Genomic DNA, 23,892 nt, shown 5'->3' with positions numbered 1-23,892 from the left:
AGCCTAACCATATCAGGATTTAGATCATGTGATCTAGGATCAACTTATGATATTGAATTGAATAGATGTTTACGGTAAGTTTCAAAATCTAATTCAAAGTTCAATATCGGTCCATTCCAATGCATACTCCATGCATCCAACCTGAGCTTTACTTTACCCTATGTTCTGGAAAGAACATAACATTTCTCCAAATGTAAGTAAACTCTGTTGTAGATTGTCGTATCAGTGAAACCCAGTGTTCTGATAAATCTAGGAATACTTTATTCACATAGTCATGTTTATTTTCCACTGTGTTGACAACACAATAAACATGTTCAAGTATGTGAAAGGGGTTTGGATGAATTTATAAATCAAATAGACAAGCAATTGATTAAGTGAACCAAAACATACACAAGTGAATGAAAAATTACTTCTGACACTTTATTGATATAGAATAATCTGGATTACATTGAAACAGAGTTTTATTTAGGGCATAAAACCCAACAAACTCCCACTTGCACTAATATAAAACAAATCAGTACATTTCAATCAATCCTAAATTCTGACGGTGCTTTTCGAATGAAGTTACTGCCAAGACTTTGGTGAATGGATCAGCCAAGTTATCCTGCGTATCCACTTTCTCCACCAGTACATCCCCTCTTGCCACATATTCTCTGATAATATGATACTTTCTTTCTATGTGCTTACTTCTCTTGTGGCTCTGAGGTTCCTTACTGTTGGCTATAGCTCCAGTGTTATCACAGAGCAGGACTAGAGGCCTTTCCATTCCAGGAATTACACCAAGACTGGTGAAGAACTTCCTTAGCCAGACAACCTCTTTAGCTGCTTCAGCCGCAGCTATGTATTCTGCCTCCATGGTAGAATCCGAAATTGCAGTTTGTTTAGCACTTCTCCAAACCACTGCTCCACCCCCAAGAGTGAACACCATCCCAGATGTAGATTTCCTGTCTTCAAGACATCCCTGGAAATCTAAGTCTGTATAGCCTAAGGGATTCAAAGCACCACCCTTGTAGACTAATACATAATCTCTCGTACTCTTTAAGTATTTCAAAATATACTTAACAGCGTTCCAATGTACCCTTCCTGGATTTGACTGATACCTGCTCACGATTCCAACTGCATAGCATATGTCAGGTCTAGTGCATAGCATAGCATACATTAGACTCCCAACTGCAGAAGCATAAGGAATTTTGGCCATGTCTTCTATCTCTTGAGGATCAGTAGGACACTGTTCTTTAGATAGACGGATACCATGTCTAGAGGGCATGTTTGCCCCTTTGGTATTGGTCATGGAAAATCTCTCAAGAACTTTGTCAATGTAAGCTGTTTGAGAGAGAGCAAGGGATCTGTTCTTCCGGTTTCTGACAATCTGAATACCAAGAACATAGGCTGCCTCACCCAAGTCTTTCATGTCGAATTGAGTGTCAAGCCATTCCTTGATGTGAGTCATTTTCTTGACATTGTTTCCAATGATCAAAATGTCATCAACATAAAGGACCAGGAATACTACTACTTGATTTTCCTTGAGTTGGTAAACACAAGGTTCATCTTCATTCTGATGAAAGCCGTAGGTCTTGATGATCTCATCAAACCTTTTGTTCCATGAGCGAGAAGCTTGCTTAAGCCCATATATGGACCTATTTAATTTGCAAACTTTATTCTGCTGCCCAGGAAGAACATAACCTTCTGGTTGCTCCATATAGATGGTTTCTTCAAGAAGCCCATTAAGAAAAGCTGTCTTGACATCCATTTGCCAAATTTCATAATCTAAAGCGGCAGCTATGGAGAGAAGAATTCGGATGGATTTGAGCATGGCAACAGGACTAAAAGTTTCCTCATAGTCCACACCTTCTCTTTGGGTATAACCCTTGGCGACCAGTCTAGCTTTGAAAGTTTCGACTTCGCCTCCAACACCTCTTTTCTTCTTGTAGACCCATTTACATCCAATTGGACGAAAATCTTCAGGTGGTTCTACATATTCCCAGACTTTGTTCTTTTTCATGGAATCCATTTCTGAATCCATACCGGCTGACCATCGCTTCCGTTACGGACTTGCCATTGCCTGTTTATAGGTCAATGGGTCGTCATCAATACCGTCACCAACGACCATATTGATTTCACCATCCAAGCCATAACGAGATGGTTTCGTAGAAACCCTCCCACTACGACGAGGAGCGGTGACTTTCTGAACAGGAGCTTTAGTAGTAGTTTTCTCAGTTCCTACAACTGAGGGAGTGGGATGTTCCTCTTCTTGAGTAGAAGAAGATGGTACATTTGAAGGAACAGTATCTGTGAGCATTTCCTCTAATACAATTTCACTTTTCGGTTTGTTGTCTTTCATATAGTTGTCTTCAAGGAAAGTAGCATTTGTAGAAACAAACACTTTGTTATCCTTGTAACTATAGAATAGTCCACCCCTAGTCTCTTTAGAATTTCCGACAAACAAGCAAACCTCAGTTCGCGATTCCAGTTTGCCTTCTTTCTTTCTTAAGACGTGAGCAGGGCACCCCCAAATCCTATAATGGCGCAAACTAGGTGTGCGACCATTCCATAGTTCGACGGGTGTCTTAGGGACTGCTTTAGATGAAACAACATTTAAAATGTCGTTTGCCATTTGAATAGCATATCCCCAGAAGGACGTAGACAGAGTTGAGTAACTCAGCATAATTCTATATAACCAACATCTAGATGGTTATAATTCTATATTTAATTAAATACAAGAAAATATATATAGTTTAGCTTAGAATAAAAAATTCTTTAAAATATATTTTTCTTAAATTAATTTCAAAATAAATGAAATTATTTATGTTGCTAATTAATTTTATTAGGTTAAACTAGTTTAATTAACCTAGTACAGTTATTCAAATCAGGCAAATGGGCCTTCACAATTGGGGTGGTTCATGTGAGGGGGTGCTGGGTTCAGTATGTCGTACCCACTACTATGGCTCCCAACTCTCACACAAGGCCCAAAAGAGAGGAATTTAACCTTAAAATGAAGAACTGTTATTAATTGACTAAGCCCAAAAACTAAATGGGCCTGAATAAAATCTATCAAGAACTATGACATTTTATTTAGCAACAGCAACCTATATGCATCTATAATGAAATTAAACACATAGGCTCACACAGGCACACTTTTGATGGGTCCTATCATGTTGCTAGGTCATACACAGATGAAAGAAGATTGTAAATTTACCTGTTACAAATTATTATCTTGACCAAGGGAGCCATCAGATCATTAGATCTCGCAAAAGGTAACCATGGCTATTTACAATCAAGTAATAATAGGTTTTGAAAACTTACACACAAGTTAAAACACATACTCCTGCAACAAGGTTAGTTGGATAGTTGGATGTAGGATTTATTTAATTTTAAATTAAATAATTAATTTCGAAAATAATTAATTAAATAAAAAATAATTTTCGAAAATTGAAAAAAAAAAATGAATAATTTGAAAATTTTAAAAAAATTAAACCTACAATTTTGAAAAATTAGGTTTCAACCAACCTAAATATCATTTCAAAAATTTGCTAACTACTTTTAAAATTTAAATGTTATTTTATAAATAAAAATTAAATAAAAAATTAAAAAAGATAAATGAATATCTTTTTCAGATTTTAAATGTAATTTAAATAAATAAAATAACAAAATTTAAAAGTTAGCAAAATATCTTATATCTTTTTTAAATTACATGATTATAGTTATCTTATTTTAAATTTAAATAAGGTCAAATTATTTAAAAAAATTAATTTAAAATATTAAAATCTGACCTTAAATTTAAAAATAAGATAAGATATAATCAAATTTAAAAATAAGATAGATTATTAAGCAAAAAAGATAGATACTAACTATTTTCAAATTCAAATTACACTAATATCTTGAATTAAATTTAAAAAAATATTAAATTAATTCAAAATGATAATTAGAATTGAATTAGGAATAGTAATAGTATAAATACAGAACTACATAAAAAATCGGAAGTTAATTCCATAAAAAAGCATGAAAAAACGAAGAAAAACGAAAAAATTGTGAGCTGTACGGACAGTTTTCGCGATCGCATGAAAATTTCAGCACATCTCCGATTTTTTCGAATCTTCAAAAAATCATAACTAATTCAAATTAAATCGAAATTGAGTTCTGTAAAAAAGTAACTTGATTAATTTTTTCCATAATATCCAATAAAAATAATTCCAGAAACAGATATTCAATTATTTTTAACAAAAATTCACAAACACAATTCAATCATCAAATAACACTCAATACAACATGATACCATCCAAAAATAAACAAACAATCGTTTTACAGTCCAAATTTCTTGCAAGTAAATCAATTATCATGGCTCTGAGGCCAGCTGTTGGAAATTATTTTACCAGGATCTTAGATCTACTCACAAGTATGTTTATTAACACCCTAAATATGAACTTTCTAAAACGATGAAATAAACACATATAAAGTTTAGGAAACCTTAGATTGGGTGCAGCGGAACATAATGACTCCTTCCGTTCAGATATCTAGCCCTTGATTCCTTTCTGTAGCAGAGCATTATCAATATCTGAACTTGGATCTCTTTCTCTGAATCTTTGATGCTGAAACTCCTTCTTGCTGAAAGTCTTTCTTCACGATCTTCCTCACTATAATTGAGGTATCACTTGCTGTGTGTGGGTACTACTCATACACTAAGGATTTCAAAATTCAAGAGGAAGAGAGAGAGAGTGGGTTCGGCCAAAGATAGGGAGAGAGAAGGCTCAGTTTTTTCTGAATGAAAAAATAGAAAATTTAAGTGTAATTTTTCTAAAGCCTTCACTATCTATTTACAGCATTCCACTAGGGTTAGGTTTGAATTATTTGGCATTAAAATAATGAAAATATCAGTTTAAAAATTTAAACCAAGTGGCCGGCCATGTAGAGTAATGGGCCTTACTTGGATTTTGCAGTTTTCTCAATTCTGCATATGATTTTTCTCAAAAACGCCAATTTTCAAATTCAACCATTTAAATGCCAATTCTAACTATTTAATAACTATAAATAATTATTAAATAATATTGTCATTTATCATATTTATTAATTGAACCATACAAGTATCATAATTAACAAATATGCCCCTAATAACTCTTTCTTTACAATTTCGCCCTTAGTGAAAAATTCACAAATAGACATAGTCTAATTTGAGAATTATAATTGATTAATCAAAACCAATTATATGAGTCTTACAAGCAATATTATCTCAACTAGTGCGGGGACCATGGGTCTATATAATTGAGCTTCCAATAAGTAGATCAAGAATTTATTACTAAAATTCACTAACTTATTAATTCTTTGTTGAATCCACGCATAGAACTTAGAATTGCACTCTCAGTTATATAGAATGCTCTATATATTCCACCATATAGATACATCATTAGTTATCCATTGTTATAATCCTAATGTGATCAATGATCCTCTATATGAATGATCTACACTGTAAAGGGATTAGATTACCGTTACACCCTACAATGTATTTTATCCTTAAAACACTTGACCCCGTATAAATGATATTTCAGCTTATGTGAAATGAGTACTCCACCATTTATGTTCGTTTGGTCAAGCTCGAAGGAGATCATCCTTTGCTTACTATTCGCCAGATAGAAGCTATAAATTCCATGTTTATGCTAGCGCTCCCACTCAATTGCACTACCGTGTTCCCAAAATGTACTTATCACCCTGACCTAAAAGTAGGCTTAACTAACAAATCAAAGAACACGAATAGCCTTTCAAGATTGAGCCTAATCATAACAGGATTAAGATCATTTGATCTAGAATCAACTGAGCGATATTGACTTGAATAGATATTACGGTAAGTTTAATAAATCTAAGTCAAAGTTCAATATCGGTCCCTTCCGATGCATACTCCATGCATCCAACCTGAGCTTTACTTTAACCAATGCTCTGGAAAGAACATAGCATTTCTCCAAATGCAAGTAAACTCTGTTGTAGATTATCATATCAGTAAAATCCTATGTCTGATAAATCTAAGAAACTTTATTCACATAGTCATGTTTACTTTCCAATGTGCTGACAGCACAATAAACAGGATCAAGAATGTGAAAAGGGTTTCAGATGAATTTATACATTATGTACATATAATCATGAAATAAATCATGTGAACCATGCAACATTAAATGTTATTTCTGATCTATATTAATAAGTAAATCTGATTATATTGAAATGAGTTTTATTTAGGGCATAAAACCCAACAATACACAGATGAAAGAAGAATGTAAAATTTACATGTTACAAATTATTTACTTGACCAATTGAACCATGGGTTAAAATCAGATCATTGGATCGTTCAACAAGTTATCCATGGCTATTTGCAATCAAGCAATAATAGGTTTTATAAAACTTACAAACAAGCTAAAACACATATTCCTACAACAAGGTTAACTGGATAGTTAGATGTAGGATTTATTTAATTTTAAATAATTAAATTTTGAAAAAACAATTAAATAATAAAAAAATATATTTATTTTTGAATTAAAAAAAATAAAAAATATATATTTTCGAAATTAATAAAATAATAAATAAAATTAAACCTACAATTTTGAAAAAATTAGGTTTCAACTAACCTAAATATCATTTCAAAATTTGCTAACTACTTTTAAAAAAACTTAATGTTATTTTATAAATTAAATATTCAATAAAAATTAAAAAAGATAAATAAATATCTTTTTAAGATTTTATGATTTAATTTAAATAAATAAAATAACAAAATTTAAAAGTTAGCAAAATATCTTATTTCTATTCAAAATATCATGATTATAGTTATCTTATTTTTAATATAAATAATGTCAAATTTAAAAAAAATATATTTAATTAAAAAAATTTAATATGTGACCATAAATTTAAAAATAAGATAAGATATAATCAAATTTTAAAATAAGATAAAAAATCAAGCAAAAAGATAGATATTTACTTGTTTTCAAATTCAAATTACACTAATATCATGAATTAATTTAAAAAAAATTAATTAATTAAATATGATATTTAGAATTGAAATAGGAATAATAAATATCTAAATACAAAACTACACAAAAAATCGGAAGTTAAATTCATGAAATAGCATGAAAAATCGAAGAAAAACGAAAAAAAATGCGAGCTGTACGGACAGTATGCTGTGCATACTGCCCGCGCGCGCAGGGAGGTGCACTGTCGAGAAACCTCGGTGTAGGGGTGAAGCTGCAGCATGTCCGCGTGCGGAGAGGGGGTATAAGACTCCCCTGGGCGTGTTGCTCGGACAAAATCTTGTTTGAACACGCGTATGACCGAGGATCACTCGGTTCCGCGCGCGCGTGGGTGAGGCTTCATCCCGATATTTTTTTTCGAAACTTCAAAAAATCATAACTAATTCAAATTAAATCGAAATTGAGTTCTGTATAAAAAGTAAATTGCTTATTTTTTTTCATACTATCCAACAAAAATAATTCCAGAAACAGAATTTCAATTATTTTTCACGAAATTTCACAAACATCAATCAATCATCATATAACACACAACACAACATGAAACCATCCAAAACACAAACAAATCGTTTTAAAGTCCAAATTTCTTGCAAGCAAATTAATAACCATGGCTCTGAGGCCAGTTGTTGGAATTTATTTTACCAGGATCTTAGATCTACTCACAAGTATGTTGTTCAACACCCTAAATATGAACTTTCTAAAACGATAAATAGACACATATAAAGTTAACAAAACCTTACATTGGTTGCAGCGAAATAATGTCTCCTTCCACTTAGATCTCTAACCCTTGTATCCTTTCTGTCGCAGAGTATTATCAAGATCTGACCCCGAATGTCCTTCTCTTTGTGTGTGATCCTTCACAGTCTTCCAATCTATGATTGAGGTACCACTTGCTGTGTGTGGGCACTACTCTATCACTGAGGGTTTCGAAATTATGAAGAGGAAAAGAGAGAGGGTTGGTTCGGCTATAGAGAGAGGGAAGGCTCAGTTTCTGAAAAAGTTGATTTTCTGAGAAAAGGTTATGAAAACTTGTTATTTGACTGAGCCATCACTTTCTATTTATAGGCAACTACTAGGTTTAGGTTAGTAATTATTTGGTATTAAAATAATAAAAATATTAATTGGAAAAAGCTATCCAAGTGGCCGGCCATAGGTGTTAATGGGCCTTACTTGGATTTTGCAGTTTTCACAATTTTTATTTCTATTTTCTCAAAAACGCCAATTTTCCAATTCTAACCATTTAAATGTCAAAACTAATTATTTAATAACTAAAATAGATTATTAAATAATATTGTCATTTAATTTAATTATTAATTAGACATATAAAGTCTATTAATTAATAAATAAACCTAGAATCTCTTTTCTTACAATTTCGTCCCTGCTTAGTGAAAATTCACAAATTAGACATAGTCTAACTTTAGAATTATAATTGATTAATCACAAATCAATTATTGTGTCTTACAAGCAGTATAGTCTCAACTAGAATGGGGACCATGGATCTATATGCTAAGCTTCCAATAAGTGAACCGAATTTACTAAGTAAATCCATACTTATTAATTCCTCGTTGCATCCTGTTTAACGCCCAAATGTGACTTCCACTAGCGGTGGTTGTAGTATAGATCGGGCGGTCGATTCCACAGGGAGGTGATTATGGACAAAAGCGTTAGTAGAAAAATAAAAACAAAAGGTTAATAATAAGTGATAGTAGTAACAAATGATTTTGTGATTTTTAATTTGATAATAAATATTAAAAGAAAGCAAATAGATGTGTAATCAATAGTAAAAGAGAGAAAGGCTTCAAGAATCATCCATATGCTTGTTTAGCTATTTTGTACCTTTGATTCACTAAGTTGACACAAATGATGGAACATTAAAGTTCATTATATTTTGAGTATACAAGTTCTTAAAAATAAAAGAAATAATTTAATCTTATGTAGAACCTAGAAATGACATTATACATCAAGCAATAATGCAATAAAAGATTAAATATAAAACTAAACATCAATACTATTTTTACTAAATAGTAACACATAGAAAGAGCATGACTAATCCTATATATTTTTAGTAAAAATAATGACAAAGAGATGGAGATGGAGATGGAGGTTATAGTGAAGGAAATGAACATTAATATTACTTTTATTAATTTTTAGACACATAGGGAGAGCATGACTAAACCTATATATCATTTAACAAAAAGTAAATAAAAATGAACATAAAAGATAGAAATGAGCAATACTACCATTACTATAATCACTAAATAAAAATATATAGAAAGAGCATGACTAAGTCTATATATATATTTGGTATAATAGCATAGATAGTATAGATGGAAGAAGAACATAAAAATAAAAGTGGAATATGAACTTGCATTACTCAAATAAACATTACAACAAAAAGTGAATCAAAGATACAAAATAACCTCACTTTGCGTAAGGAATGATCCCTAACCTTCCAAGGAAGATTAGGCCATTATGCTAATCATTCTCATAAAATTTCTAAAGAGAAAAGATGAGAAGAAAAGTTGAGAGAATTTTGCTATAGTTTTTCTACACTAAAAATTACACACTAAAAATTACTAAAATGAGCTCCTATTTATAGAGCCATAAAAGAACTAAAAATAAATAAATAAAAATTTGGGATTATAAAATAAATATTAAGATTAAATTTGACATTTCAAATCAAAAATAAAATTAATATTATTTTTGTTATCATTGTGATTTTGACTTCTACTCTTTGGATGAAGGTTGAGTGTGGAAGAGGAAAATAGGGTTGATGATGACCTAGACTTATCATCATTGCATCACATGCTTTGGAAGAGACAAAATTGATGATGAGCTTCATGGGCTAGGCTTAACCTTTTTGGGTTGGGTTGCTTTGGACTTCAACAAAAATGCCATTTTTTTCTTCATTTCTTTTCAACTTTGCTCCTTCCTCTTTCTTTCAACAAAAATACACTTTAATTCCTACAAGAAAGACATAAATTGAATCAAAATCAAATATTTTCATTTATAAAATATATTACAATAATTTCATGAAAATATCAATTAAAACTCAATTTATTTTATCATTTAAAATAAATAAAAGTGTATTTTTAACCACTAATCACAACCCCCAACTAGCTTATTGCTAGTCCCTAGCAATTCAAGCGGAGAAAAAGAATAATCGAGTTGAATAAACAAGTCAAATCACACAAAAATATCCAAGCATTTTCAAAATATTAGTAGAGAGTTAAAGATTGCTATCAGTGTTATTTCAGTTGTAACAACAGAGTTGTGTGTGTGTGCACCAAACTGTATTTATTTTATTTCAAGTCTTAACACAAATAGTATCGAAAAATCTCAAAAGTGTAAAGGTCTCAACTCCATTTTTTTTCACGGGTATTGAAAGTATTTATATTGGAAGGGTGACACTCTTTGGAGTTGGAAATGTAACAATTAACGCACAAATGAGAGAGGATAAACTTTTTAGGACAAGCAGTTTGAACAAATATTGATCACAAGATAGACATATCAAACCAATAGAATTCAAATGACAAACAACCTTTGGGATTTACATGAAAAACTCACAAAATAAAGAGCCAACTAACTAACTAATAAATAAAGAAATATAATAACAATTTTTTTTTCTTTAGAGAGACATGTGATGCTTCTCTTTCTTTTTTTTTTTTAAATAAAATAAACTAACATGATTTTTTTTTTTTTAGATATGGAAAGAATGGAGGAAAATAGAAATAAAATGATATTACTTTTGCTATTTTTATTTTTTTTCTTCTAAAAAAAAAAGATGGAGACTTCTTGAAAATCCAAATAAAATGATGTTGCTCTTGTTCTTTTTGTTTTTTTCATTATATATATTTTTTTGATGATTTTTTTTTTTTTTTTTTTGATTTGATGATCTTTTTTTTTTTTTTTACTTTTTTTTCTTCTTTTCCTTTTTTTTTTTTGACAAGAGACAACATATAAAAATAAAGATATAAGGAAATACAATAAAGTTACAAAGAAATAAACACAAAGGCTCTTTTGACATAAAATTAATCCCTCTAGTAAATGTCATGTTTGAAATTCCAAAAGTTTGACTTTACCAACTCAAATGATCAATGAAAGTTCAAAAAGTTGTTTTCTCAACTCTCACAACTCACCAAAAATGAAAAACTTTACACTCAAAATTTTTCTTAACTATATGTGTTTACAACCATTTTACCACATGTTTGGAAAGTGCACAAAAGGACTCTGAAAATCACAACTTGGTAACAAAATATAGCAAATATTGACTCAAACTGTAATTTTACTATCATGCTTGGATAATTTTGAAAAAAATTTGACTTAAAAAATTCAACAAGACAATTACAGTTCTCTAAATGAACGCTCACCAGAGCTCACCACCCCCAACTCAAAATTAGACAGTGTCCTCAATGTCACAAAAAATATGAAATGAAAAAGATAGGGAAAAGAGTACACCTGATCGACGAGAATATGCACGGGGCGAGAGTGGAGATAACCTGATAACAGTAACCCAAAACAAACATAGAGAATACAAAAATACAAAAACACAAAATAAAAATAAAATAAAATACTATAATATATAGATAGGGAAAATAAACATTCAGAGTGTATAATCTGGGTCCTCAAGAAGGACCTCTTCAACAAGGCTCACACTCTCAATGTAATGTTTCAGTCTCTGGCCATTGACTCGAAAAATTCTCCCATCGGTTGGGTCCTTGACTTCAACAGAACCGTTGGGGAATACTTGTTTCACCACATATGGACCAGTCCACCTCGATCTCAACTTACCGGGGTGGAGATGCAAACGAGAATCGTACAAATGTACTTTTTGATTCGGCTCAAAATGTTTTCTTAGGATCTGTTTATCGTGAGCAACTTTCAGCTTTGCTTTGTAGATCCTAGAATTATCGTAAGCATCATTTCTCAACTCCTCAATTTCAGACAATTGAAGTTTTCGGTTCATACCTGCCGCACGTAGATCGAAGTTCAGGGCCTTAATAGCCCAATAAGCTTTGTGCTCAAGTTCGACAGGTAAATGACATGCTTTCCCATAGACAAGCCGATAAGGAGACATCCCAAGAGGGGACTTGTAAGCAGTGCGATATGCCCAAAGTGCATCTTGAAGACGTGTTGACCAATCTTTGCGGTCGGGATTTACCGTCTTTTCAAGAATGTTTTTGATCTCCCTATTAGCTAGCTCAGCTTGACCATTGGTTTGTGGATGATAGGCATTGGCAACTTTGTGAAGTACACCGTACTTTCGCATAAGAGCCTCAAAAGATCGGTTGCAAAAATGAGTGCCTTGATCACTAATGATAGTGCGAGGGGTACCAAACCTCGATAACACATTTTCTTTTAAGAATTTCACAACAGTCGCGTTATCATTATTTCGACAAGGTACCGCCTCGACCCATTTTGAAACATAATCCACAGCTAGAAGGATGTAAAGGTAACCAAAAGAAGGTGGAAATGGTCCCATAAAGTCTATCCCCCAACAATCAAATACTTCGATGACAACAATTGGGTTCAAGGGCATCATGTGCCGACGGGACAAGGAGCCTAACTTTTGGCACCTTACACAAGAGCGACAAAAATTATTGGTGTCTTTGAACAAAGTGGGCCAGTAAAGACCGCATTGTAAGATTTTTGCAGCGGTTTTCTTCACAGAAAAGTGACCACCACAAGCATCATTGTGGCAAAAATTTAGCACACTAGACACCTCATCATCGGGAATGCATTTTCGCATAATCTGGTCGGGACAATACTTGAATAAGTATGGATCATCCCAAAAGAAATTTCGCACCTCGACCAAGAATTTGCGTTTGTCTTGTGAACTCCACTCAGAAGGGAGCTCACCAGTTACTAAGTAGTTAACAATGTGCGCATACCACGGTAACTTAGTAACAACGAATAATTGTTCATCGGGGAAATCATCATGAATAGGTGGGCCATCAGCGGGATCACTAAATTCAAGTCGGGACAAGTGATCCGCGACTACATTTTCAACACCTTTCTTGTCTTTGATTGTTATGTCAAATTCTTGCAAGAGAAGGATCCACCTTATTAAGCGTGCCTTAGCATCCTTTTTGGAAAGGAGGTACTTAAGGGCGGAGTGATCGGTGAAGATCGTAATAGGTGATCCAATCAGGTAAGCTCGGAATTTGTCAAGAGCAAAGACAACGGCAAGCAACTCTTTTTCAGTTGTGGAATAGTTCATTTGAGCACTATTAAGAGTTCTACTTGCATAGTAGACAACAAAAGGTTTCCCCTCCCTTCGTTGTCCAAGAACAGCTCCAACAGCAAAATTACTGGCATCACACATGATTTCAAAAGGAAGACTCCAATCGGGTGACTGAATAATGGGAGCAGAAGTGAGTGAATTCACAAGTGTTCGGAAGGACTCCTCACACTTTGGTGTCCACTCAAAAGTAGCATCTTTGGCTAGGAGGTTGCATAATGGGCGAGAAATCATTGAAAAATTCTTTATGAACCTCCTATAAAAACCAGCATGGCCAAGAAATGACCGAATGTCTTTGACAGTCTTAGGGGTAGGAAGTTTAGAGATGAGGTCAATTTTAGATTGATCAACCTCAATCCCTTTTTCAGAAACAATGTGGCCTAAGACAATTCCAGAAGATACCATAAAATGACACTTTTCCCAATTAAGCACAAGACCTTTCTCGATGCAACGTTTTAAAACAGCCTCAAGATTGAGAAGGCATGCGTCAAAAGATTTTCCAAAGACTGTTAAGTCATCCATATAAACTTCCATGGTGTTTTCAATCATGTCACTGAAAATGCTCATCATGCATCTTTGGAAAGTAGCTGGTGCATTACACAGTCCAAATGGCATACGCCGGAAAGCATATGTTCCAAAAGGGCAAGTGAAAGTTGTCTTCTCTTGGTCCTCTAATGCAATCTCAATCTGATAGTAACCTGAATAACCATCGAGAAAGCAATAGAAAGGATGACCAGCTACGCGCTCAAGAATTTGATCAATGAATGGGAGCGGAAAATGATCTTTACGGGAGGCGGCATTCAATTTTCGATAATCAATGCACATGCGCCAACCCGTCACAGTTTTGGTGGGAACAAGGGCCCCTTTGTCATTTTGGACAACAGTAACACCTGATTTCTTAGGTACTACCTGAACTGGACTGACCCATTTGCTGTCGGCCACCGGGTAAATGATAGCAGCATCAAGAAGTTTTAACACTTCATTTTTCACCACTTCTTTCATTGTGGGGTTCAGTCTTCTTTGAGGGTCCCTTCGTGGGATAGCTTCTTCTTCTAGATTAATTCGATGGGTGCAAATTCGAGGGCTAATACCTTTGATATCAGCAAATGTCCAACCTATCGCAAGTTTGTATTTTCGCAGTAGCTCGAGTAACTGCAATTCTTGAGAAAGTTGAAGGTCGGACGAGATGATAACTGGAAAGGTTTGGCCATCTCCTAGAAAAACATGTTTCAAACCCTTTGGAAGTTGGTTCAGTTGAACATTGGGAGGTTCTTCGGCAGAAGCTTTTAGCGTTTCCCTCTCACGAGGTAATGCTTCAAAGTGTGGCTTCCAAAATTTCTTCCCTCTGTTTTGTGTGTCCAATTGATCAACGGTAGCAAGAGCGGACTCAACAAAACTGGGATTTTCATTTTCAAGGCGAGAGAGGAGTTCATCAAGATTAACGAAATTTCTTTGCAATTGAATCTCTTCAGAAACAAGATTGTCAATCATGAATGTTTGATGACATTCTTCATCCTCTTGAAGTTGTTTCCCAATGTGAAAAATGTTGACCTCAAGTGTCATATTTCCAAATGATATTTTCATTAGACCATTACGACAATTGATCAAAGCATTTGCAGTGGCAAGGAATGGTCTTCCAAGGATGATGGGAATTTTGGATTCCATGTTGACCACAGATTGAGTATCTAGAACAAGGAAGTCCACGGGATAATAGAATTTCTCAATTTGAACAAGAACATCCTCAACGATACCCCGAGGCTTTTTGATAGAGCGGTCAGCAAGCTGCAGCACAACAGATGTTGGCTTCATTTCTCCAAGACCAAGTTGCGAGTACACAGAGTAAGGCATGAGATTCACACTCGCGCCAAGGTCAAGCAAAGCTTGGCTGACTTCATGAGTCCCAATTTGGCATGAAATGGTGGGACAACCAGGATCTTTGTATTTTGGCGGTGTCTTTTGTTCGATCACCGCACTCACTTGTTCAGTCAAGAAAGCAGTCTTCTTGACATGGTGCTTTCTCTTAGCAGTGCACAAGTCCTTGATGATTTTGGCATAAGCTGGCACTTGTTTTATGATATGAAGCAAAGGAAGATTAATCTTCACTTGTGTCAAGTGCTCAAGGAGTTCAGCTCGGTTTTCAGGAATTTTTCCAACAGGTCTAAGAGCCTGGGGAAATGGTAATTTTGATTGAGCATTTATCGGTGCACTGTCAGGGGCAACTTTTAAATTTGAAGTAGTGGTTTTGATGGATGGATCTTCCAAAGCTTTACCACTTCTTGTTGTGATGGCGTTAACCCCTTTAATGATGGGATCATTAGAGGTGGAGGTTTCAGCCATATGTTGCCCTTGTGCATTGAATTGAGGTTGGGAAGGAAGTCTGCCTTTCTCAGAAATAGCTAAGGATGTGTTCAATTTTGAAAATTGACTTTTTATTTCTTGGACATCTTCCTTTAATTGGCGATTGATTTTGGTTTGTTCCTCAATGAATGCATGAATGGTATTTTCAAGGGAGTTTCCTTGTTGTTGAGCATGGTATTGAGGTGCATGATATGCCTTTGGAGGTTGAGCTTGATTCTCATTTCTCCATTGTCCTCCAGAAGTTTGACCTTGGTTGGAATTATCTCTCCAACTAAAATTTGGGTGGTTTCTCCAACCCGGGTTGTACGCATGGGAGAATGGCTTGTTATATTGCCCTAAGGCATTGCATTGCTCCTCATGAACCCCCTTCATTTCTTTGTACACTAAGCAGTCCTTAGCTAAATGGTCATTTTCTCCACAAACGAAACAAGGTTCGAGTGGTCTAGTTTGTGCTTGGGCAACCATGCGCCCTTTTTGGCCATCTTTAGTCGTAAGGATTTCAATTTGCTTTTTTAAAGCTTCGACTTGGGCCTTTAAGCTATCCTCTTCCCGAAGTTGGTAAATCCCAGCTGGTCGATTTCTGTTGGTGCTTTCAGCAGCACTTGGACCAGTCCATGTGTGAGATTTTTCAGCAAGCTCAATGAGAAACTCAAGAGCTTCTTCGGGTTCCTTTTGAAGGAACTCACCGTTGCACATCATTTCTACGAACTGGCGCTCACGACTTGTGAGGCCTTCATAGAAGTAGCTGACGATGCGCCAACTCTCGTACCCGTGGTGTGGACACTGACTTAAGAGATCTTTAAATCTCTCCCAGACTTGATAGAATGTTTCATTGTCTTTTTGGGAAAATGTTGAGATTTGTCTTTTCAAACTGTTGGTCTTATGGACAGGGAAATATTTAACAAAAAATGTTTTGGTCATTTCTTCCCATGTTCCGATAGACCTAGATCTCAAGGAATACAACCAACTTTTAGCTTTATCCTTCAAGGAGAAGGGAAAAAACTTTAAGCGTGCAGCATCATTGATGGTTGCTCGGTCATAAAAAGTGTCAACAACTTCCTCAAATTCCCTAATATGCACATATGGATTTTCATTTTCTATTCCATGAAAAGTTGGCAAAAGTTGAATAATGCCGGGTTTGACACCAAGACTTGGCATATTAGGTGGAAATATGAAGCATGATGGTATGGAAGTTTGGGTGGGGTGAAGGTAATCATTAAGTGTTCTCTGTTGTATTTCATTATTATTATTCATTGCGAAAGGATTACCGATTATCGTGTGAATGGGAGAAGGAGTAGTGGATGGATTGGACGAAGTTTCACTAGAAGTGGTTTCGTCAGAAGAAGAGTTACTCATCCACTCTTGTTTGCTTTTTTTTTTTTTTTTTTTTTTTTTTTTAAATATATTTAATTTTGTTTTTGTTCAACTTGTTCCCAGGTTACTTTGGAGGTTTTTAGAATGGTCCTTCACAACTTACTAGAACTCCCCGGGGTTACCAGGTAAGTGTGAAGGGTTCACTAACCTTTTCGACCAAAGACCTTTCTAAGCAAAAATGAGTTGCTTATTTTTGATAAAACAAGGTTGTTTTTGTTATAGTAAATAGCACAAAAATGTAATATTACAATGATTAACACAAAAATGTTCCCAGGCCAATTGGAAAGGTTGCCAAGGTACCGCTTCGTCCCAACCTTGCCTAGACAGAACCGAGGTTCCCAGGTAAGGTGGAGGGTACACTAACACAAACCTTATTTAAAAACCAATCTTTCTAGACAGAACAATCTTGGTTTGTGTCATATACAATATTACACTGTTGTACCAAATACTAAGCGTTTTATGAAGGACTTTTTATAACTTACTTTTTTTTTTGTATTTTATGATTTTTTAGAGGACTTAAATGCTATGAGTACTAAGAAAAAGACAAATAAAACACTAATGAAAAAAAAGAAACAATAACTAAAAGATAGTATAAACAATCACACTAAATAAAAATTAAAGTAAAAAAATAATAAAAAAAAATAAAGGGAATAGACTTTTTTTTTTTTTTCAAGAAATCATTTCTGATAAGGAAGATCGGATAAAACCGCAACCTTAGAGCATACTTTGAATTCTTGGTAATTTTTTTTTTTACAAATATTTACACAACATAAGACAATATTCACAAGAAAATAAAATATAACAAAAAAAAAAAGTTACTAACCTCTTAATTGTAGATTTCACTAGCTTTCGAAAAATTACCTCCCCGGCAACGGCGCCAAAATTTGTTTAACGCCCAAATGTGACTTCCACTAGCGGTGGTTGTAGTATAGATCGGGCGGTCGATTCCACAGGGAGGTGATTATGGACAAAAGCGTTAGTAGAAAAATAAAAACAAAAGGTTAATAATAAGTGATAGTAGTAACAAATGATTTTGTGATTTTTAATTTGATAATAAATATTAAAAGAAAGCAAATAGATGTGTAATCAATAGTAAAAGAGAGAAAGGCTTCAAGAATCATCCATATGCTTGTTTAGCTATTTTGTACCTTTGATTCACTAAGTTGACACAAATGATGGAACATTAAAGTTCATTATATTTTGAGTATACAAGTTCTTAAAAATAAAAGAAATAATTTAATCTTATGTAGAACCTAGAAATGACATTATACATCAAGCAATAATGCAATAAAAGATTAAATATAAAACTAAACATCAATATTATTTTTACTAAATAGTAACACATAGAAAGAGCATGACTAATCCTATATATTTTTAGTAAAAATAATGACAAAGAGATGGAGATGGAGATGGAGGTTATAGTGAAGGAAATGAACATTAATATTACTTTTATTAATTTTTAGACACATAGGGAGAGCATGACTAAACCTATATATCATTTAACAAAAAGTAAATAAAAATGAACATAAAAGATAGAAATGAGCAATACTACCATTACTATAATCACTAAATAAAAATATATAGAAAGAGCATGACTAAGTCTATATATATATTTGGTATAATAGCATAGATAGTATAGATGGAAGAAGAACATAAAAATAAAAGTGGAATATGAACTTGCATTACTCAAATAAACATTACAACAAAAAGTGAATCAAAGATACAAAATAACCTCACTTTGCGTAAGGAATCATCCCTAACCTTCCAAGGAAGATTAGGCCATTATGCTAATCATTCTCATAAAATTTCTAAAGAGAAAAGATGAGAAGAAAAGTTGAGAGAATTTTGCTATAGTTTTTCTACACTAAAAATTACACACTAAAAATTACTAAAATGAGCTCCTATTTATAGAGCCATAAAAGGACTAAAAATAAATAAATAAAAATTTGGGATTATAAAATAAATATTAAGATTAAATTTGACATTTCAAATCAAAAATAAAATTAATATTATTTTTGTTATCATTGTGATTTTGACTTCTACTCTTTGGATGAAGGTTGAGTGTGGAAGAGGAAAATAGGGTTGATGATGACCTAGACTTATCATCATTGCATCACATGCTTTGGAAGAGACAAAATTGATGATGAGCTTCATGGGCTAGGCTTAACCTTTTTGGGTTGGGTTGCTTTGGACTTCAACAAAAATGCCATTTTTTTCTTCATTTCTTTTCAACTTTGCTCCTTCCTCTTTCTTTCAACAAAAATACACTTTAATTCCTACAAGAAAGACATAAATTGAATCAAAATCAAATATTTTCATTTATAAAATATATTACAATAATTTCATGAAAATATCAATTAAAACTCAATTTATTTTATCATTTAAAATAAATAAAAGTGTATTTTTAACCACTAATCACATCCACTCTTAGAACTTAGAATTGCACTCTCAGACTTATATAAAGCATATTATATGTTCCACGATATAGATATGCTATCTCATTTAACCATTGTTATAAACTTATTGTGATCAAAGATCCTCTAAATAGATGATTTACATCGAGATGGGATAATTTTGCCGTTCTCACCCCTCAATGTATTTTGCCCCTTAAAACACTTAGCTACCTGTAAATGATGTTTAGTGATCTAAGAATTAGTCACTTAAACAAGAGCTCATCCATTTACTTCTATTTAGCTAAGCTCGAAGGGAATCATCACTTGACTTCTATACACCAGTAGAAGCTATAGATTCCATATTTATGTTCAGCACTCCCACTAAATCATGCTATCATGTTCCCAAAATATACGTATCACCCTGACCCCAAAGTAGGCTTAACTAATAAATCAAAGAACATGAATAACACTCCTGAGTTGAGCCTAAGCATATCAGGATTTAGATTCTTTTAATCTTAAGATCAACTACTTATATTGACTTGGAAAGATATGACGGTAAGTTTATAATATCTTAACTAAGTTGCAATATCGGTCCATTCTAATGTATACTCCATACATTCGAAACTAGTATACTTTACCAACGTCCTAGAAAGAACATAACACTTACTCCAAGTGTAAGTACACATCATCGCTGATTATCACATTAGTGTAAATCCAAAACACTGATGAAACAGGGACTTAGTCTTTTGATTCATATTATCACAATCACATTCCACTGTGTTGACGATACTGCAATTGTGAATAAACATATGATCTGGACTTAACTGATTTTGTGTGTAAATGTAATAAACATATTAAACCATTAGCATGTAAAATTCATGCAAACATAAATCACTTCAAATTTCTTATATTGATAACTAATCCGATTGTAAAGGGTTTTATTTAGGGCACAAAACCCAACAGATTTGTTATCAATGAAAGATTAGAAGTCGTTTATGTTTACATGTAGTTTTCATATTTATAGTTTAATATATACAAAATCTGGTAAGTCCAGAACATATAGTCATTCACAATTACAGTGATGTCAACACAATGGAATGTGATTGTGATTATATGCTTCAAAAGACAAAGTCCTTGATTCATCAGTGCACTGGATTTACACTGATGTGATAATCAGCGATGAAGTGTACTTACACCTTGGATAAGTGTTATGTTCTTTCCAGAACATTGGCAAAGTCTGCTAGTTTTGGATGTATGGAGTATACATTGGACTGGGACCAATATTGAACTTGGTAAAGATATTATAATCTTACCGTTGTATCTTTCCAAGTCAATATCACTAGTTGATCTTAGATCAAAAGATCTTAATCTTGACATGCTTAGGTGTTGGGTTTTATGCCCTCAATAAAACTCATTTCAATATAATCAGATTTACTTATTAATAAAGATCAGAATTAACATTTAATGTTGCATGGTTCACATGATTTATTTCATGATTATTTACATAATGTATGATTATAGTGTTGTCAACACAGTGGAATATAATCTTAATTATATGTTCGAAATTTTATTCCCTAATTTGTCAGTTCACTTGATTTAGACTGACATGATAATCAACGATAGGTATTCTTACACCTTGGATAAGTGTTATGTCCTTTCCAGGGCATCGGCAAAGTTTACCAGTATCGGATGTATGGAGTATACGTTGGAAGGGACCGATATTGAACTTTGATTAGATATATTAAAATTTACCGTAATATCTATTCAATTCAATATCACCCGTTGATCCTAGATCAAATGATCTTAATCCTGATATGTTTAGGTTCGATCTAAAGAGTATTATACATGTTCTTTGATTTGTTAGTTAAGCCTACTTTTGGGTCAGGGTGATACATACATTTTGGGAACATGATAGTATAATTGAGTGGGAGCGCTAACATAAATATGAAATCTATAACTTCTATAGGAATTTTGAAGTGAAATGATGATATCCTTCGAGCTTGGCTAAACAGAGATAAATGGTGGAGAGCTCATTTCACTTCGCTGAAATATCATTTATACGGAGCTAAGTGTTTTAAGGATAAAATACATTGAAGGTGTAACGGTAACTTAGTGCCTATTCAATGTAGATCATCTATTAGAGGATCATTGATCAAATTAAGATTATAACAACGGATAACTAATGACGTATCTATATCGTGGAACATATAGAGCGTTCTATATACTTAGAGTGCAATTCTAAGTTGTATGTGTGGATTCAACGAAGAATTAATAAGTCAGTGAATTTAAGATATAAATTCTTGATCTGCTTATTGGAAGCTCGGATATATAGACCCATGGTCCCCATACTAGTTGAGACCATACTATTTGTAAGACTCAGTTAATTGATTTTGATTAATCAATTATAATTCTAAAGTTAGACTATGTCTAGTTTATGAATTTTCACTAAGCAAGGGCGAAATTGTAAAGAAAAGAGATTCTAGGTTTATTTATTAATTAAGAGAGTTTATATGTCTAATTAATAAATATATTAAATGACAATATTATTTAATAATTAATTTTAGTTGTTAAATAATTAGAATTAGCATTTAAATGGTTGAATTTGAAAATTGACATTTTTGAGAAAATGAGATGCAGAAATGATAAAACAGCAAAATTGCATAAGTGAGGCCCATTATCCAAAGCCCAGGCCGGCCACTATTGTAGGCTTTTATCATTTATTTTTTTCATTATTTTAATGCCAAAATAATTCTAAGTTAAACCTAGGTGGTTACCTATAAATATATAGTGATGGCTCTCATTCACACTTAACTCTGTCAGATAAAAGTTGAGCCTCCTATTCTATACATAGCCGCCACTTCCCTTCTCTCTTCTTTTCTTCTCTAACTTTCGAAATCCTTGAGTGAATGAGTGAGTGCCCACACACATCAAGTGGTATCTCAATCATAGTGTGTAAGACTGTGGAAAATCAACCAACAAGAAGGAGAATCAGCATCAAAGGAAGGAGAGAAAGAGATCTAGGTTTAGATCTTGGTGATGCTCTGCTACAGAAAGGAATCAAGGGCTAGAGATCTGAATGAAAGGAGGCATTATATTTCGCTGCACCCAATGTAAGGTTTCCTAAACTTTATATGTGTTTATTTCATTGTTTTAGAATTCATATTAGGATGTTAATGAAACATATTTGTTAGTAAATCTAGATCCTGGTAAAATATATCCAATAACTGGCCTCAGAGCCATGGTAATGATTTACTTTCATAAAATATGAATTAAAACGATGTTTGTTGTTGATTTGGATGGTTTCATGTGGTTTATGTGCTTATTTGATTATATTTTCGAAATCACAATATATGTTACTACAATATTTGTTATTTCGATCTGGAATTATTTTTTCTGGAAATTAGATGAAAAATTAATAAATTTGGGCTTTTACAAAACCTAATTTGGATTTTTTATGAATTAGTTATGATTTTTTGAATTTGAACGAAAATATCAGGTTTTGAGTGTCACACGCACGCGCACGTACTTGGGCTCGCTCCGATAAACACGCTTCAGACAACATGCATGTTGCAGCATGCTCGGTCAAATGAGGCTGCTCGCAGCCTCTGTCCTCGCCCACGTCTCGCTTTCCGCGCGGGCAGGGGTATGCAATGCATACCCCTGTGCCTCAAACTTGTTTTCGTCATAACTTTTGATTCAAAAATCGTTTTTCATTGAAACAAAAGCCAATTTTGGGTAGAATTTTGTGTAGAATCTGAATTTTCAGTTAAAAATATAATTGTTAGAATAAAAATTAATTTTTATTAATTTTTAATTAATTAAAATTAGTTTATGATATTAGTAGCCTTTGAATTTTGAAAATTTGATTTCTCACAAAGGAGCCTTATGGTTATTTTTGAAATTTTAGATTATTTTAATTATAAGATCAGATATTATTTTTTAAATGATCTTACTTTGATATTAAAATATTATCTTTTAAAAATAATCTTGTACTAATTTCGAAATTTGCTAACCATATCATATTTTTTTTTTTTTCAAATTTGTTATTTTCAAAATATATTTTATTAATTAATACCATTTAGTTTTCTTAGACATAATTCACGGTACTTTGTCGTAGTGGGAGAGTTTCTAGGAACTCACCTTCTTATGACTTGGGAGATACTAGTGATTAAAATCCATTGTGAGTTTAAACAAGTAATGGATTGTCAAGATAAGAAACTAAGAATTTCATTTTTCTAATGGCAATCTATAGAAGCTTCTCGACTTCTAGGCATAGATTTTATTTATCTAAGGAAAAGTCTCAACTATTCCAGAAAAGATAAGGCCATGAAAGAATTTCTTAAATCAACAGTGAGAGGTCTTAGACATGCTTTAGTATGCCTTAGACAAGACACCTGCTGTTGAGTGGGAGTAATGAGTAGGTATCAGATTAATCCAGGAGAAGAACATTGGAAGACAATCAAGTAAATCTTTAGATTAAGAAGAGGGACTATATGTTAGTCTATAAGGGTGTGTTTAAAACTCTTAG

The 23,892-nt window shown here is 33.1% G+C and overlaps 1 protein-coding gene and 1 non-coding gene across 2 annotated transcripts; one reads left to right on the top strand and one right to left on the bottom strand.

Moving 5' to 3' along the window:
• Nucleotides 1-10,941: 10,941 nt before the first annotated feature.
• LOC133030909 (uncharacterized) lies at nt 10,942-19,385 on the bottom strand. Its single transcript, XM_061103938.1, has one exon. It carries the CDS (start codon nt 16,951-16,953, stop codon nt 11,602-11,604), a length of 5,352 nt encoding a protein of 1,783 aa, XP_060959921.1. The 5' UTR covers nt 16,954-19,385; the 3' UTR covers nt 10,942-11,601.
• On the top strand, nt 16,364-16,470 carry LOC133031622 (small nucleolar RNA R71). Its single transcript, XR_009684725.1, has one exon. It is a non-coding gene; the product is annotated as a small nucleolar RNA R71 (small nucleolar RNA).
• Nucleotides 19,386-23,892: the final 4,507 nt, after the last annotated feature.

This window comes from Cannabis sativa, chromosome 9 (assembly GCF_029168945.1).
Source record: "Cannabis sativa cultivar Pink pepper isolate KNU-18-1 chromosome 9, ASM2916894v1, whole genome shotgun sequence".
In the NCBI taxonomy this organism is placed as follows: Eukaryota; Viridiplantae; Streptophyta; class Magnoliopsida; order Rosales; family Cannabaceae; genus Cannabis; species Cannabis sativa.
Note: the sequence above shows the minus strand (reverse complement) of the source record. Positions and strands in the feature narration are given on the sequence as shown.

Excerpts from the sequence above, each read along its gene's own strand:
- LOC133030909 (XM_061103938.1), bottom strand. The coding sequence starts at position 16,953 with ATGAGTAACTCTTCTTCTGACGAAACCACTTCTAGTGAAACTTCGTCC.